We start from the raw sequence: 17,422 nt of genomic DNA on the forward strand, positions 1-17,422 counted from the left end.
ACGATTAACTTAGAACTGAGGTTACGTTTGAAGACTAAATGGACAAACCAGAATCAGCGGTCATGGGAGTGGATAAAGCAAAAAGCAATTTGTATCGTAATGAACGTATCCTTTGCATTGTTTCTAGATTTGAAGCTTTCGTGACTGCAAGGATTCATACTCTTAGGTTTTTTCGGTAAAGTCACGTAGGTAAAAAATGATTATAATAAAATAATAATAAATGAAAATAACTAAATTAAATCACGACGTTTCGGAGGCAACACAAGTCTCCGTCTTCAGGTGGGACCGTCACAGCCAAATTTACTGTATCATACAGTAAATTATTATTTTATTATTTTTTTTACCTACGTGACTTTACCGAGTATGAATCCTTTGCATTGCCTCTTATTGAATTTGTGTTGTTTGTACATCTTCGCTCCGTCCATTGGTCGACATCAAGGCTCAGCAAACTAAAATAACAAGACGATAATTTTTTTTTTTATTCGGGGAAAAAAACCCCACAATATTCCAAGAGCCGCAATGCAACGTGAATACGAGGCGGTGGGTCCTTAGTAAATAACGCGTCACGAAGCGATCCTCTAAAGCGCCGCATGCGCCTCCAGAGCTGCAGGTTGCCGACCGATTGCCTAAACGAACTTGGCTATCGATGGGGCGATCAGGACCATCCCTCCACCCGCACCGCCCCCTTTTCCCTGGACAATTGAGAGGTGACTGGCGAGCGAGATGCGGCGTGGTGGGGGTTGGGGGCTCTGGCCACTCACTTGCAGCACTGCTTCTTGATATTGCGACCTCCAAACTTGGGCTTGTCCAGGCAGTTGGCGCACTCGCCGCAGTCGGCCTCCACCCGGCAACCGTCGCACTCCCCGCATCGGCGCGAACGGCGCAGCCTCCTCATCGCCGTGCGCCGACCGCCGCTGCCTCCGGACGGCCCTGGCGCCGGGGGGGCTGCCGCTGGCTGAGCGGCCGCCGATGCCGCCCCCGCTGCCGCCGGCATGGAAACCAGAGCGGGGGGCGCGGCGACGGCGGTGGTGGCGGTGGGAGGGGCCGGGCCGTGCGGGGACGCGGACGACGCCGGCTGCTGAGCAGCCTCGTTGACTGTGGACTCGGCCACCCTTGAGGAGGGCGATTCGGACGCCTGTTGGGAGGGGATGGGCGGGGATGTTTGCGCGTACATAAGTTGAACTGCTTTCGCACTGTGCGTAGCCAACCGTGCTAATTGGAGGTGTGGGGGAAGGACAACTAATTCTAGATTTGAAGCTTTCGTGACTGCAAGGATTCATATTCTTAGGTTTTTTCGGTAAAGTCACGTAGGTAAAAAATCTAAATTAATAAAAGTAAAATAAAATAAAATATTTTATTTTTATTTTACTTTTATTAATTTAAAATATTTTATTTTTATTTTATTTTACTTTTATTAATTTTTATTTTTTACCTATGTGACTTTACCGAAAAAACCTAAGAATATGAAGGACAACTATATGCTGAAAATAGTTCTGAAGAATTGAATTTGTCCATCTAGATCAGGGGTCGGCAACAAAAATAACAAGAAGAGCCATTTCTTTCCAATTCGGTACAAAATTCAGTATTTCAGAGCCGCAATGCATCTGAGTACATACTGTACATACGTACATATCGTCAAGAAGCAGCCCGTAAAGAGCCGCATGCGGCTCCGGAGCCGTAGGTTGCCGACCCCTGATCTAGATGATTTAAAAGTGCATAGCTCCAGTGATTTCCTAATATCCGAAGGAAGAGCGTTCCAGACGGCCGCAGAATCTGAAAGCGCAATGCGGTGATCGTCTTTGTTCGATGGTCTGCCAAAAGCCGCTGCTGCGAGGATGACCTGAATTTGCGTGCTGTTTTATTCTCCTTGACGAGATCAACAAAGTATCGTGGTTCAATTGTGGCAAGCACTTTGTGCGTAATGACTGTGACCTTACAATGTATTCGTTCGGATGGCGGTGACAGGTGACGTCCGCTGAGGGGCAGGGATGCTTATGGGGTATTTTCTGCAGGGCAGGTAAGGCTGGTGGTGTAAAACAATATGTATACACACACAAGTGCAGCCCTGTAGTTTCTTGCTTACGCAACTAAAGAGGGCTTTAGAAAGCCCCCAGAGCAGATGTTTTGGCCTACTCTGCCACGTTGGTCAGACGTCCTGGGTACACACACTTCACCCTCTGCCACGCGACTTGCTGATCGACTGCGGGGAACCATTATACTATGCGATGTTGCACAATATCGCCATGCCGCGGCAAACTCAACTAAGCTCCGAGCCCGATTGAGCCGCCGAGAAGCGGACAACGTCGGGGCGAGCGAGCGAGCGAACGACAGCTGGCAGAGCGCGGCACGGCGTACCGCGGAACAGGAGAGCGGTGCACTGCCGCGGTGCACCGAGTCGCACGGCGTGAGGGTCACGCGCGGGGTCAGGGAGCCGGCCTCTCTTGATGCCGCCTGCCCCTCGTCCGCGGAGGCAGAGCCGGCGGTGGCGGCACCACCGCCAACACCGTCTGAAGCCTTCCCAGCGTCTGCGGGGAGAGAATCGTCGGTGAGCGTGCCGCGTGGCTCCATGGGATGTTTATCGTGATCGTCGAACGAGGGCCCAAAGGCTTGCGACACACAGTAGCCTGCAACTTGTTGTACGACTTCTCGAAGCCGGATTCAGGCATTCAATATATAAGGAATCCAAAAAAGCCGTGATCAGACCACTGTTCGCTAATGAAGCTGCACGCAATAGGCAACAAGATGTGTACGTGCACCAGCGGTTCTCAAGATATATAAACTTACTGTATTTACCTGTTGTATGGAATTCGGGAATCCTCCATTGATGTCACGCGCTCTGCTCGTGCTTTCTAGCTCTTTCGCATTTTTTTTTATGTATTAAATTTAGAGATAAACTAAGTCAATTGTTAGCGTCAAAACGTACACGTCCAGTGAACCTTGGCATTCATCCCGACTGTTTAGTCATTAAATTGCGTTGTCAGTAAATTCCAAAACATTTATTCCATTGCTATGAAGTGAAAGTCGAATGTCTTTGGTGGTAATCGCATATACATTTAATTAACCAGAAATGCAATTCAAATGATCAAACGTAAAATATTACAGCCATTCTCAATAGACCAGGAGCTGGAAGGCCTTCCCCCCGCACCATGTCAGTTAAAAGGGAGTTTTGACCATACTTCAACCTACTGGGCAGTCCAGGCTGGTGAAGGAGGGGGGGGATTAGGTGGAAAAGAAAGCAAGAGAGCAAGACTGGCCAGAATCGGGTTCTCCGATTTTTCCCTCCACGTTCAGAAATCAAAATCACGCGTTTGGATTATTTTGCTGCTCGAAATGTCCACATGGCGACTAGCCACTTCGTTGAGCTATCATTTGTGGCCAAGTCGCTTCTGAAACAGAAGCTAACAGCTCAGTGGGCTTTACCTGGTAAAATAAAAAGTTTAATTTCATTTGTATAGATTTGTTTACCTTTCCTATGCTGTTTTTTGTATTGTTTTTGGTTGTCACAGTCTGACCCGCCCCTAAAGGACATCTGTAAAAATGAGCTTCATAGCTCATCGGATTCCTCCAGTATCAATAAATAAATATTCTGATTCTGGATTCGGGATGCCTGTAATGACATCATCGGAGACGCGCATGGCAAGATGACATCACATGCCGTTCTCGCGCTTGGCGCAGAGACCAGAAACCCAGGATAAATCCCCCCCCCCACCCATCAACTCACCCACATACCCACCGTTATTTCGTCACAAAATCCTGCTTTAGCCAAAGTCTAAGTCCAGTTGTTTTTTCTCTCTCTGGATTTCATTTAGTCATTCGCTTCGTCTATCCGGCGAAAGATAGTCTCATCATCATCACGATCCATGGGCAGATAGCCCATAGGTGTTCACTGTACATTTCGTCATTTGTTTCCACTTTCCTTTGTCTTGTGCCAATATTCTCAAGCAGTGAAAGATAGTCTTGTTCATTCGAAATGAACACTGCCACGCACCCACCCATCCCTTACCAGCGCCACCGCTGCGCCTGCCCTCGGCCACCGGTGCAGGTGCGAGGCCAGCGTTCGTGGTGGACCCGGCGGCGCCGGCTGAGCCATTGGTCGGGTGAGCGCTCAGGAGCAGAGCGCGCGGGAGGCCCAGGGCCACGGCGGCCCCGCGGCACACGTGCTTGATGCGCGGGCCACGAGCTCCACCCGGCTCGGCGGGGCCTTCCGACGAGTTGTCGCTGTGCTGTGTGCGCCAGCGAGCGAGCGAGCGATCGTGTGCGACACCATCCAAAATATCAGTCAAACATTCATTCCGCAAACAATCGCAGGGTTTTTCTTTTTTTTGGGTCCGCCGAGCCGACGTAGGCTGATGAAGGGTGACAATCAAAATTTAATACGATTTTATGTCATGGTGAAACTGCCACTATTTGGACAGATATGTAGGATGTACAACAACAGGAAAATTAAAAGTGTGTTGTTTGGAAATATGGAAGGACCTCACAGCGAATGGCTTGAAGACGACATAAGAGATTGGTGCCGGAAAGATGTGGCACCTTTGAGCATATTGGCAAAAAACAGGAAATTTGAAATAAATTACGAAATGTGCAGTGGACACCTACGGGATATCTGCCCATGGATCGTGATGATGACGATGATGATGAATGGGATGGTATTTGTTTTTAGGGTAGTCACTGCCGATCGGGCAGAGACCAACAACGCACGACGCTTGAGTACCCACGAACACCCAGATTCAAACTCGTAGTTTTTTCAGTAAAGTCACGTAGGTAAAAAATGATAATAAAATTAATAAAAATAAAATAATAAAATTGCTGTAACAGCAAATCTGGCTGTGACGGTCCCACCTGATGACGGAGACTTGTGTTGCCTCCGAAACGTCGTGATTTGTATTATTTTATTTTTATTAATTTCTATTTCATTTTTTACCTACGTGACTTTACCGAAAAAACTAAGAATATGAATCCTTGCAGTCACGAAAGCTTCAAATCTAGAACCCAGATTCAAACCCAGTATTCCAGCAGTGCATCTCATTGGTGCCTACTCTGTCTCATCATCAGCATCCTGAGAGACCAGGCCACCTTCAAGTGATGCGTTATTTTGAACTACTCAATTACACCCACATCAATTCATGTATTCTATGATTATTTTTGTCTTTCCCCAAATTTCAAAAACACTGCGCCTATTGCCATAATGTCACGAGACCGACACTAATATAATGTCATGAGCCGGGCATCTGTGACAGAGCGAGCGGTAGGTCACGGGAAGCAGAGAACGGCTTCCCTTCAAGACAACCTCGTGAATTCTCCATCTCGTGACGTGGCGCCGATAGCACTCACCTCCCGCGCCGTTGACGGCCCGCTCTCTGGCGGGGCGTGCCGCTTGCGCTTACGGGACGGCCTCTCGCGGTGGTTCCATGCGCCGGCTGCTGTCGCGGCAGGAGTTTCAGCCCCTGTCGCCTTCAGCGGCACCACAGGGCACAGCTTCAGCATCGGCAGTACTCGGCGTGTGCGGTGGACCGTTCCACCAGGTGTGTGCGTGCGTTAGTCTTTTGTTTGTGGTGGGGGCGGTGATGTGGTGTTTAGCACGCTGAGCAACGAACCCGGCGACCCGAGTTCGATTACCGCTTACGACCAACAACAATGGCGAATATGTGAACCGGTGGAATTGCATCAGTCGTGCCGTCACTGTGCAACAATGCTACGAGTCATCGACCAATATTGATCTTTACTCGTACGTGGGTTTTAATTTATCCTGGCAACCCTATCTCATATGTGGGTTTTAATTCATCCTGGTAACCCTTTCTTCCACTTGTGGGGAGCGGTGGTATAGCGGTTAGCGCACTTGCGTGACGAACTCGGCGACCCGAGTCCCGCTCACGATCAACATCAGTGGCGACCATCTGAATTGGTCCTGGGCCTCCCCCAGGTCGACTCAGCCTCAAATAAGTACCTGGTGCGGTGCATATACATCGCCACTAGGGAGACAAAGGCGGCTGGGCGTGGTGCTGGCCACCCACCCCATCGGGTGCCGTGCCGGCCTTCATAGGTGCTCACTAACAGCACTTGCCCCAACAGTCTGTTGAGGCTATACACAGTGGATCTTTCTCTTTATGTTTTAATGTGGGGAGCTGTGGCGCAGGGGTTAGCACACTGGTAATTGAACTTGGGCAACTGGTTAATAGCGCTAGTACCACTAATAACTGCACCCCCAATAAACTTGTACAGTATTTGTATAATATATGCAATGTTTATTTCTAAGCTGTTAACTGGCAGGCAATTGCCTTCCCAAGATCTTACTCTTCTTCACTATCTCAGAATGAGTGATCTTTTTTTTAGCCTGCAGAAATCCGATGAGCCGTGAGGCTCTTTTTCACACATGTCCAGTCGGGGTGGGTCAGCAAGCTACAACAACCACCTGATGGTGGGATACTTCGAGGGCATTCCTGGGAGGCCGCATGTCTACTGTGCAGCAGCAGCAGCTGTGAGATCTGACGGAGGCCAAAAAGCGTTGGCGATGTCTGCGGTGGTGGCATCGACGGCTTTGGCTATGACAACAACTCGATTTTGATAAGGACGCGTTAAATAGTGCTTAACACGTAGGCTTTCGTCACCAATATCATCCAAAAAATAGGGATTTTTGGGTTAGATCGTGTGAATATAAATGTGTCGTTAAACCCGCCACCACCCGACACAACCAAGTAGTAAGGCTTGCCACGTAAACAGAACATGTCAATTCGTTACTAGTACACATCCACAACATATACAATCGGAGTACGACGTTCGGCAGTAATTATAACTACCTTCATCAGGCGTCAACTCAATTGGCGTGTTCTGTTTGCGTGACAAAATCTGACGTGACAAACCGTGTCGGGTGGTGGCGGGTTTTACGACACATTTATATTCATGCGATCTAACCCACAAAACCTATATTATGGAGATTACAGACCACCGCAACGAGCAAGCGCAGACGATGCCTCAAGACGACATTACAGGCAAGGGGGGTTGGGGGGAGGGGTGAACGACATGGGCCGTCAAGACGAGAGCTTCCGACGGCGCCACCACCCACCTGCGCCCGTCGAGCCTTGCCCCTCTCGATGCGATGGAGCTGCGCCCGCGCCTTCTGCAGCAGCGTGCGCAGCTTGCGGTCCGCCGTCTGCCTCGGCGGCCGCTCCCTCTGTCCCGCGCTGTCCTCTTCCCCCTTCCCCGGCTCGTCGTGGTCGCCGGGCTCACCGTCGTCACCGCCATCGTCGTTATCGTCGTCCGAGCGTTCCGCGCGCCGCTGCCCTTGCTGCCGCTGCTGCCTCTGCCCGCCGGCCGCCCTCTCTCGCTGGCGCTTGGCGGAGGCGCGCGTCTTCACGGCCTCCGCCTCCTCGGCGGTCGCCTCCGGGGACACCAGGGGCTTTTGCGCCGATGCGGCGGCGGCGGCATCGGGGTCCTGCGCCTCGCTCTCAGAACCGGCGCCCCTCTGCCTCCTCCGCCGCATCATCATCAGCATTGTTTTGCCTTTCCTCTTCATCTTTTTCTTACGCTTCCTCGCCATGCTGCTGCCACCATCCTCCTCCTCCTCCTCTTCTTCTTGCTCTTCTTGCTCTTCCTCGCCGTTGCGCTGGCGCCTCTGCAGACGCTTGTGCCGTTCGGCTGGGGGCACGAGGTCGCCAAATGCCGGCACGCGGCCGATGCGAGCCAGGAGCCCCCCAACCGCGGCCGAGTCGGCGCCGGCGCTTGCCACGGCCGCCCCGTCCGGTTGAGGGGCGCCGTCGAACCCAGAGCCGCACGGCACCGCTGCTAGGGCATCGCCGGCTCCGCCGCCGTCGTTCCCCCACTGCTGCCGCTGGCGTCTGTCGGGCCGGAACAGCGACTGCGGCGCCAGCAATCCGCCGGCGCCCCCGGGAGTCGTAGCCGGCGAGGAAGAAGGAGACAGAGCGCCGGCGAGGGACGCCGCTCGGCTGCTGCGCGTTCTCATGCCGTGCGTGGGGACCCGCGACAACGACGGGGACCTGGATCCGCCGCGCCCGCCGCGTCCACCGGAAAACGGCCGCTTGCGCCTGGCGCTGGCGACGGCGGCGGAAGCGGCCGGGGAGCCGTGCTGGAGGCACAGCGGCCGGGCCGGCTCGCCAGACGGGCGCTGGGGCGCGCAGGCGGCCGACAGCGACTCGTAGATGCGAAGGTGAGCTTCTGTGGGCGTGAACGTGGGCGCGCGCAGCAGCGGTCGCCGCCCGGCGCTTGCCGGGGACGCTGGCTGCACCGCCGTCGCCGTCGTGGCGCCGGTGTCGAACCTCTGACGCGCCGCGAACTGACGCTGAGCGGGAAACCTGCACGCGGCGGGCAGGTTGGCGGCGGCAACCCCCGACGGCGGGAACGGTCGCCCCGGCGCCACCAACGTGGCCGGCGCTACCGTGGCAGCCGCCGCCGACGACGCCGACGAGGAGGTCGACGAGGAGGCCGACGACGGCGACGAGAGCCCTGCGGCGACGGGGGCGAACGGGGGCGGCTGGGACGACACCGGCGCCAGCAGCGCCGGACCAGGGCCGCAAGCCACGGCCGGCGAGCACGAGAAGCGGCCGGGGCGGGCACCCGCCGACGCCGCCGCCGCCGCCGTTGACGACGAGACCGACGAGGCCGACTTGGCGGCCAGGCCGGGCCGCGGCGGCGCCAGCCCGACCTCCTCCGGCGTGAGCGGCGGCAGGCGGATGTTGTCGAAGACGGGCTGGCGGATGAGGCCTGCCTTGGCGTACTTAGCAGAGGAGAACGTCGGCTGCTGGCGACCGTCCGGCACGCCCGCCGGCGCGGACGCCGAGCCCGGCGGTGCCACCGGGCCCCAGCGGAACGTCGGCTCGCGCAGGATAGAGCGGCGGGCGGTGCCCGCGGCGGCGCCGGCGCCGGCTGCGGCGCACGCGGCGCGAGCGGGTGGCGGGACGAGCATGGGCAGGGTGTGCGGGTGGGGGTGAGCATGCGGGTAAACCCACGTCGTGAGTAGCTGGGGCGCCGCCGCCGTCGGCGGTGCCCCCGTGGGCCCCAGCGCGTGGGACAAAGTCTGCCCCAACGAGCCCAGCCGGCGCTCGCCGTTGAGCATCATGGGCGGTGCGGCGCGCTCGGCAGAGCCTAGCTCTCCGAGCCGGCGCTCCGAGTCAGAGCCTTCGGACGACCCCCCAGGGCTGTCGGACCGTGAAGCCGAGCCCGAGGAATTCTGGGACTCCTCTTCCTCCTCTTCCTCCTCTTCATCATCGTCGTCTTCCTCCTCCTCCTCGATCTCCTCCTCCTCCTCATCTTCCTCGTCATCCTCCTCCTCATCTTCTTCCCCTTCCTCCTCCTCCTCGCCCGACTGGCTGTCAGAGTCACACGACTCCGACGAGGGTGAGGAAGACGTGGTCGAGGTCACCGACCCGCGTTGGCGCCCACGGCTGCCAATGCCGGGGCCTCCCTGCACATGCCTGTGCTGCTGTAGCTGCTGCTGGTGATGATTGTGGTTATGGTGATGGTGGTGATGGTGCGCCATAGACGCCTGCGCCGACAAAGACGGAGACGGCGCCGCCACCGCCGCCGCTACAGCCGCGTCAAACCCCTCGTCCTGGATGAACCTCTTGGGCGTGCGGATCACGCGGGAGGAGCGCGAGCTTACGGCCGGCATCACGAAGCGCCGGCCCACGCGCGACCGCTCCCTCCGCCCGCCCCGGCCCAAGCTGCCGCTTGGCCTCACTCCGACGGGCAGGGGCCGTCCCGCCCGGCGCCCTCCTCCCACAGCCACCGCTGCCGACGCCACAGCTGTCCTCCGGCCTCCGCTGCCCGGCTTGATGACAACGGCGCCCCCCATTCCCCCGCGGCCACGCTTCTTGGCTCGTTGCAGCAGCTGGCGCGCGAGGCTGGCATCAACGCGCTGCTTGCGCTTGGCCAGGACGCCGTCGCTTTCCCGGCTCGTTGAGGGCGGGCGACCGCGTGGCCGGGATGCCCTGGCACCGTCCTCGCTAGCGTCTCTGACCGGGACTTCCAGTATAAACGCCGCTGCTACCGGCGCCAGCGGGACCTCGGCCTGCGCCCGGGAGCTGCCGGCGATGGAATCGTCCGACATGGCCACGTCCTCGGCAGCGATGCCGCTGTTGTTTTCCACCGATGTTCGTTTCTCCAGCGACGGCTGCTGCTCTGCTTCTGCCTCCCGCTTGCGCTCCTCCTCGTCCTGTTGCTGCTGCTGCTGTTGCTGCTTCTCTTGCTTCTTTTGCTGCTGCTTCTTTTTCTTCCGTTTCCGCTTCCCGCGTGATTTCTCCGCCCTCTTCTCCGCCGCCGACCGCTTCTTCCGTTTGCGCCGTTCGCGTTCGCGCCGCTTGGACAAGCGCCGACCCTCCGTCTCCTCCACCTCCTCCTCCTCGCCCGCCTCCTCCGCCCCCTCCTCCGCCCCCTCCTCAGCCTCCTCCTCCACTTCCGGCACCAACTCCCGCGGCCGTTGCTGCTCCGACGCCAGAGATGAAGAAGACGTCGGCGGTCGGGGCGGCACGGGCGGCGATGCCGACTCACGCAAGCGGCGGCTCTCAGAGCGTGGCTTCCCACGGCCGTGCTTGCGCCCTACGGGTGAGAGGTCAACCACGGGGTTGAGGTCGAGGTGGAGCCAGGGCGACGCCAGGCCCGGGGTGGTGGCGTTGGACGGAGCCGAGGAGGTCGCCCTGCGGCGGCGGGATTCCGGGGAGCGCTCGTCGGAGCCGCTACGCGGGGGGCGGCCTTCGTGGGAAGAGGAAGGAAAAGGAAGTTGGGATACCGTCGTCACACCAAGGGCCGGAGTTCCTGCCTGACCAGCGTCGATTATTTGTCACGGGTCAGGGTCGCGATTCGACGCAAGGAACAATTCTGTTTAGTCTATTTTCACCGTCTCGTTCTTACCTGCAGTTTTGTTCGCACATTTAGCATCAATGTATGATTAGCACATCGTTTGCGTGTACATTTCATATCCATTCCCACTCGCACAATGTGATGCATAAGAATCGATCGTAATCACCGCATGACGATGCCTACATACTGCTGCTGTATGAAGCACAAATTTGGATATGCTTAGAATCCTGGCTTCAAATCCTGGTTTGTGTCAGCTCGTGATTAAACCGCACCTCCGATTAACACGGTTGGCAATGTACAGTGAGAAAGAAAATCAACATACGTACATACAATAAACCAGTTTACCGCTACATCATAGGTTTTCGTAGGTGTACTAGTACAGCTCTCTGATGTCATTCTGAGTTGTACCACATGCTGTTCGGCATCACGCACCACGTGGTGGGCGCTCGCAACCGAGGGCGAACATGAGCTGCTCCAATCAGTTACCAAAGAGGCTCCCAGCAAGCACATGGAGTGAAACAGCAGACACCACGCTGAACAGCCCGCAGTGAAACCCACAAAACACATCAGAGGGCTATATCCGGTTTGTATGTATGTTTAACTTCTTTCGCACCCTACGTAGTTAAACGCGTTAATCGAAGGTGCAGAGGAAGGACAACAAACTAAACACATAAAACTGCTCTAAAGAAATTTGTTTTTAATCGAGATTTAAAAGTGGATAGCTCCAGCGGCTTCCTAATGCTGGATGAAAGAGCGTTCCAGACGGCCGTCGCGGCGATCAACAACCGTAAACTATATCCGCTTTTTTTTTCGATTTAAAGCTTTCGTGAATGCAGGGGTTCATCTTCTTGGTTCTTTCGGTAAAGTCACGTGACGAGAAGACAGAGTCAGAGTCTGTCTTCTCGACAGACCTGTTCTTCACCTGAGGACGGCTGCTTGCGTCGTGGCCGAAATGTTTTATTTTTATTATTTCCATTCTACGTGACTTTACTGAAAGAACCAACAAGATATATCCGCTTTGTATGCACGAACGCAGGCAGAATTTATTTCGTGCCGTGCGTGGCCAACCTTGCTAATCGGAGGTGCGGTTTAATCACGAGCCGACACAAACCAGGGTTCGTAGCTAGGCTTCTAAGCATTAAATTTCGATTTAAAGCTTTCGTGACCACAGGGGTTCATCTTCTTGGTTCTTTCGGTAATATAATATTATATTTTATTATGTTTTATTTTTATTATTTTATTATTTCCATTCTACGTGACTTTACCGAAAGAACCAAGAAGATACTTCTAAGCATTGCTGACGCGGCGATGATGAACAACCATGACGGTGGCACTTGCCTCGTGGTCGACCTGGCGACGGTGCGGGGCTGGGCCGGCGGCGAGCGCTGCGCTTGCTTGCGTCGTTTTTGGGAAAACCTTGGAAGTCCTCCTCCTGCAACCAAAAAAAACAACAACGGTATGATTTAGTAGTAGCTTTTTACCCTTTTAACTGGTACAAAATCTGACACCTTTATACAAGGCATCATGTTTGCAATAACCGCAACACAAGCAGTCAAAATGCAAACAAAAAGAAACAACTCTGATAATGGTAATGATATGCACTGTCCTTGAAGTTGATTGGTCCACACCCGAGACAGCTTTCCTTAGAGCCTAGTCTCCATTGGTGTTGGACCAGATGACGCCAAAAGGCGTACAACTCAACAACAGTGCACTATCAGAGTATTGAGAGCTCGGGGTAAGCATTTACACTATGAGACCTCCTTTACCAGTGGCAAAATATAGTACAAGGCATCATGCAAACATGATGCCTTGTATAAAGGTGTCAGTTTTGTACCAGTTGAAAGGGTAAAAACCTACTACTATATTTTGCCACTGGTAAAGGAGGTCTCATAGTGTAAACGGTATGATTGTGTGTATGTTGAACTTCTTTTGCACCGTACGTAGCCAACCGTGCTAATTGGAGGTGCGGTGGAAGGACAACAAAACTGAACACAAAAAAGAAGTTTAAAAAAAAGGGCTCAATGGCAACGTTTCCTAGATGTGGAACGATCGGCACCTTTTGTGTTGGTGGTACGGTAAATTGCCTTCGGGAACAGGACTTGTATCAAGAGTTATTTTTTCATCTCATTTGTAACATGTCATTGTAACGCGATGCCACCTTGTGTGGCATTTCATTTGTCCTGTCTATCTCGTTCATAGGTCTCATTTGTACTCTCATTGTACTGTAATTGGTGCCTTGTTTGTGGCGTTTCATCTGTCCTGTCCATCTCACCTGCACTGTGTCTCAATGTATTCATTTTTACTGTTGGCAATTTCACCTCCGTTTAGCCCGGGTGGCTATGTACGGTGCGAAAGAAGTTAAACATACATACAAATACGGTCGTGTCTCGTCTATTCTGTCTCACCTGCACCGTCTATTGTATTTGTTCTGTTCCTTGTATTGTAATCAAACATAGTCCTGATAAGCCAACATAAAAAAAATCACTCGTGAAAAATAACCAATTCTCAAATGCACGATTCTATGCATATGTATTTCTTCATTAAATTAATCTTTGCATGCCTAGCCTTACAATCAAGAGTCTCGACCACTCTACACCTGCAATCCACCCAGGTGAGCAAGAGATGGAGGGCAGCTAACCTAGACAGGCAATGCAAGTAAACATGCAGAGTACAACAAAGGGAAAACCTACAGCCAGATGATGGAACTCTGTAGGGTGTTGAACATAGGTGCCAGAGGTGTGGACTCGAGTCATGTGACTTGGACTCGAGTCAGACTCGAGTCATGAATTTGATGACTTGCGACTCGACTTGGACTTGCATAACAATGACTTTGTCCCACCTATGAGATGTGGACTCGAGTCATGTGACTTGGACTCGAGTCAGACTCGAGTCATGAATTTGATGACTTGCGACTCGACTTGGACTTGCATAACAATGACTTTGTCCCACCTCTGAGATGTGGACTCGAGTCATGTGACTTGGACTCGAGTCAGACTCGAGTCATGAATTTGATGACTTGCGACTCGACTTGGACTTGCATAACAATGACTTTGTCCCACCTCTGAGATGTGGACTCGAGTCATGTGACTTGGACTCGAGTCAGACTCGAGTCATGAATTTGATGACTTGCGACTCGACTTGGACTTGCATAACAATGACTTTGTCCCACCTATGAGATGTGGACTCGAGTCATGTGACTTGGACTCGAGTCAGACTCGAGTCATGAATTTGATGACTTGCGACTCGACTTGGACTTGCATAACAATGACTTTGTCCCACCTCTGATAGGTGCACGTGGAGAATGCTACGAATTTGACAGTGGAAAACGGAGGTAAGCAACTTGGAATTTTCGCTCGAAAACGTGGCAGGAAACAGCCGTTTGGTTTTGTAGAGCCGTGCATTCCTTTAAGACTGCTCCGTTCATAAACCGAAAATTGCACAGGTGTGTAGAAGGTTAAAAACAGCAAAAAACAAACTTTAGTTTGAGGTTGGACAAGCGATGGACTGCAGTAAGAGACAGTCGGTAAGAGGTTTCTGCACGAAACGATTTAGCGATATCGCCAAAAGTGGCATTAAACCCAAGGCCATCACTAATTCAGCCAAAATTTGACAGGTGTGGTGGTGATCCAGTGCTCAGGATGCAAGGGTTAGCAGATTATGCAGATTAACACGTACTCTTAAGTTTTTTCGGTAAAGTCACGTAGGTAAAAAATAAAATTAATAGAAGTAATAATATAAATCAAATAATAAATCACGACGTTTCGGAGGCAACACAAGTGATGCATCAAGTGATACAGTAAATTTAGCTGTGACGGTCCCACCTGATGACGAAGACTTGTGTTGCCTCCGAAACGTCGTGATTTATTATTTTATTTCTATTATTTTTATTATTTTTACCTACGTGACTTGACCGAAAAAACCTAAGAGTATGAATCCTTGCAGTCACGAAAGCTTCAAATCTAGATTAACACATAGTCTTTCTCGACCAATATCATCCAATATCAGCCGGTGTTGCTGTACTAGTGACGAATTGGCATGTTCTGTTTACGTGACAACCCTTACTAATTGGCTCTCGGGTGGTGGCGGGTTTAATGACACATTGATATAATGATGTGATCTAACCCAAAAAAAACTGTATTATGGATCATGCAGATTTGTAAAAATAAAATCCCAACCCCCTGGGGTGCACAGCGACCGCACAATACAATTGAGGGGGAAGTAAACAAAGATTTAATTAGTTTGCTTTTGGCCTTCTTTATACCGTGTCCCGTTTCCGATTTGCACATTTGGTTCACCGAAAACCAAAAATGTAACATGAGCAAATTACTCAAATGCGCTAAAACCTTTGTGTTTACATCGATGCCCACGTGTTTGGTTTGACACGCGTACTTTGCGTGGCAAGAACTGATTTTGGAAGACGGATTGAATTACTGTTACGCACCTGGCAAGTATTTCTCGTGAATTACCTCGTCGAACAAGCGTGGGGGGCGGCAGCAAGCGTCTGCACGAGCAGCCCCGAGTCATGTCAATAATTCCACATTGCTATGGTGGTGGTGGCGACTTTCTCCATAGGGTGAACACTACGTGGTCATGTTAGAAGCGGGGTTCCGCAAAGGGGTTCTCTGCATCTTCTTGGTTCTTTCGGTAAAGTCACGTAGAATGGAAATAATAAAATAATAAAAATAAAACATAATAAAATCATTCTCACGACGTTTCGGCCACAACGCAAGCAGCCGTCCTCAGGTGGAGAACAAGTCCGTCGAGAAGAAAGAACCAAGAAGAATTAATCCCTGCAGTCACGAAAGCTTTAAATCGAAATTTAGGGTTCTCTGCATTATTGCGAATGGCATTTTTTGAGGCACAAGGGCATGAGTCACCTCGCCGCCACATGCTGACAAATTACACTCTTAACCGTTGATGAGTCACCAATCGCGCTTAATCGGAAATTTCTCTTCCAAGTTTTTCTTCAAATTGCGCGAGGTTTTCTGCTCACAAATGGCCACGGTGTCCAAAAATTGACTCGCGTTTCAATGAAAGGCGCGGGCAATCGTTCCTACCATCATGAAGCGGCGATTTACTTGCACCCGGTATGGCAACCAATCGGCACTGTGATTCACGTGGAAATAATGTCCACCTTTCTTGACGAGAAATGCGCGTACAAATACCACGGTGTCGGAAGGATGAACAGACTTTTTTCACCCATGCTGGAATGGTGATGGTCCATTCTGTTTTGTGTGTCAAACCACTTAATAATTCTATAAATAAACCTTTTAAACTTTCGACTAAGGTTTTGTGACTGCTGTTTAATGGCCATTCTGACACCTGCCATAGTAATGTGGAATTGTGCACCGCTGGCTCATGGCTGCCAATGGTAATGTGCATAAAGCCCCGTGTTCGTTTGAGCACACCGACACTGTGAACTCCAATACACACTGGGTTATTCTGCCACTCTTACAAGCTCTCATCCAGTTTACATAAAAAAAAGATAAACTCTAAATGTATCGTGGAACAATGTCCTTTTACTTATCCAGGTTTATATAATACCACACACATTAGGTAAACAAAGAACCAGGTCCTGCATAAACAGTAATGCCCCAAGTTAATTCGTTGCAGCAAATCTTTTTGAATCACAAACGACCTCGTAGCTAGACTATGCGCGAGAACCCATTTGAGAGGTGTTTGTGTCAAGGTCCAGTTTTCCAAAAGCACTCCAAGCTGCTATCACCTGCCTCTTTATTTAAAAAAGAACTTGATAATGAAAGGCAACAGACCAAATGTGCTTAAAGAGGAAAGTGTTTTTTTTTGTATAAAAAACATGGACATTGACAATGGAAAAGGATCACAATATAACACGAGCTGAAAAGCGGCTGAATAAGCATGCCAGAGATGCCTGCCTGGAATTGAGAGAAAGTAGAACGCGTTGAATAGAGATAAATAAATGCTTAAAGTAGGTTGAAGACATCATATTGACAGTTCGCCAGAAGGGACGATGGCCGGTGGTGGCCTTGGGAAACAAACGATGGTGGCAGCAAAAGAAAAGAAAGCAATGAGAACATCCACCGCCCATACGGTGAAACGGAATTGCAGCGCGAATGCAATTCAAGCACACTGTGAACACAACTTTAACAGAACGTATACAAAGTGCAACCGCAGCGTGAACTCAACTACAAATAAAAAGTGAATCGGAGTTCTCAAATGACGGCTCTGTGAGCATGGACTGTGAGCTGAACTAAACAATAGAAACAAGTTAAACTAAAAAATATTTTTTTAAATGTCCAGCTAAGGCCCACCGAACTATGTAGCTCTTTTTCAGAAGCGACCTGGCCACAAATGACAGCTCAACAAAGTGGCTTATCATGTGGAAATGTATAGCGGCCAAATAATCTAAACGTGCGTTTCTAAATGCGGAGTGAAAAACCGGAGGACCCGGAGAGAAAAATACACGTGACCATGGGGTAAAACCACACAAACTCCAAATATACAGGCGTCAGGGTCGGGATCGAACCCACGACGCCCTGCTTACCAGGAGAGGGAGTTAACATCCTGGTGGCAGGTTTATGTTGAATGCGGGAAAACAATAATTGTTGTACCCCACTTCGAAGCATCTACA

The 17,422-nt window shown here is 51.6% G+C and overlaps 1 protein-coding gene across 2 annotated transcripts in view; it reads right to left on the minus strand.

Annotated features, from left to right (window-relative positions):
* LOC144942956 (uncharacterized) overlaps positions 1 to 17,422 on the minus strand; it is a 67,552-nt gene that overhangs the window by 46,742 nt on the left and 3,388 nt on the right. For both annotated transcript variants that reach the window (XM_078870019.1, XM_078870018.1), the window contains exons 2-7: positions 12,151 to 12,244; positions 7,064 to 10,551; positions 5,335 to 5,454; positions 4,004 to 4,223; positions 2,356 to 2,525; positions 762 to 1,135 (exon numbers count right to left, since the gene is read on the minus strand). In XM_078870019.1, the coding sequence (XP_078726145.1) occupies positions 762 to 1,135; positions 2,356 to 2,525; positions 4,004 to 4,223; positions 5,335 to 5,454; positions 7,064 to 10,551; positions 12,151 to 12,244 (4,466 nt within the window). The remainder of the gene's footprint in view (positions 1 to 761; positions 1,136 to 2,355; positions 2,526 to 4,003; positions 4,224 to 5,334; positions 5,455 to 7,063; positions 10,552 to 12,150; positions 12,245 to 17,422) is intronic.

Source organism: Lampetra fluviatilis, chromosome 29, assembly GCF_964198595.1.
Source record: "Lampetra fluviatilis chromosome 29, kcLamFluv1.1, whole genome shotgun sequence".
NCBI lineage: Eukaryota > Metazoa > Chordata > Hyperoartia > Petromyzontiformes > Petromyzontidae > Lampetra > Lampetra fluviatilis.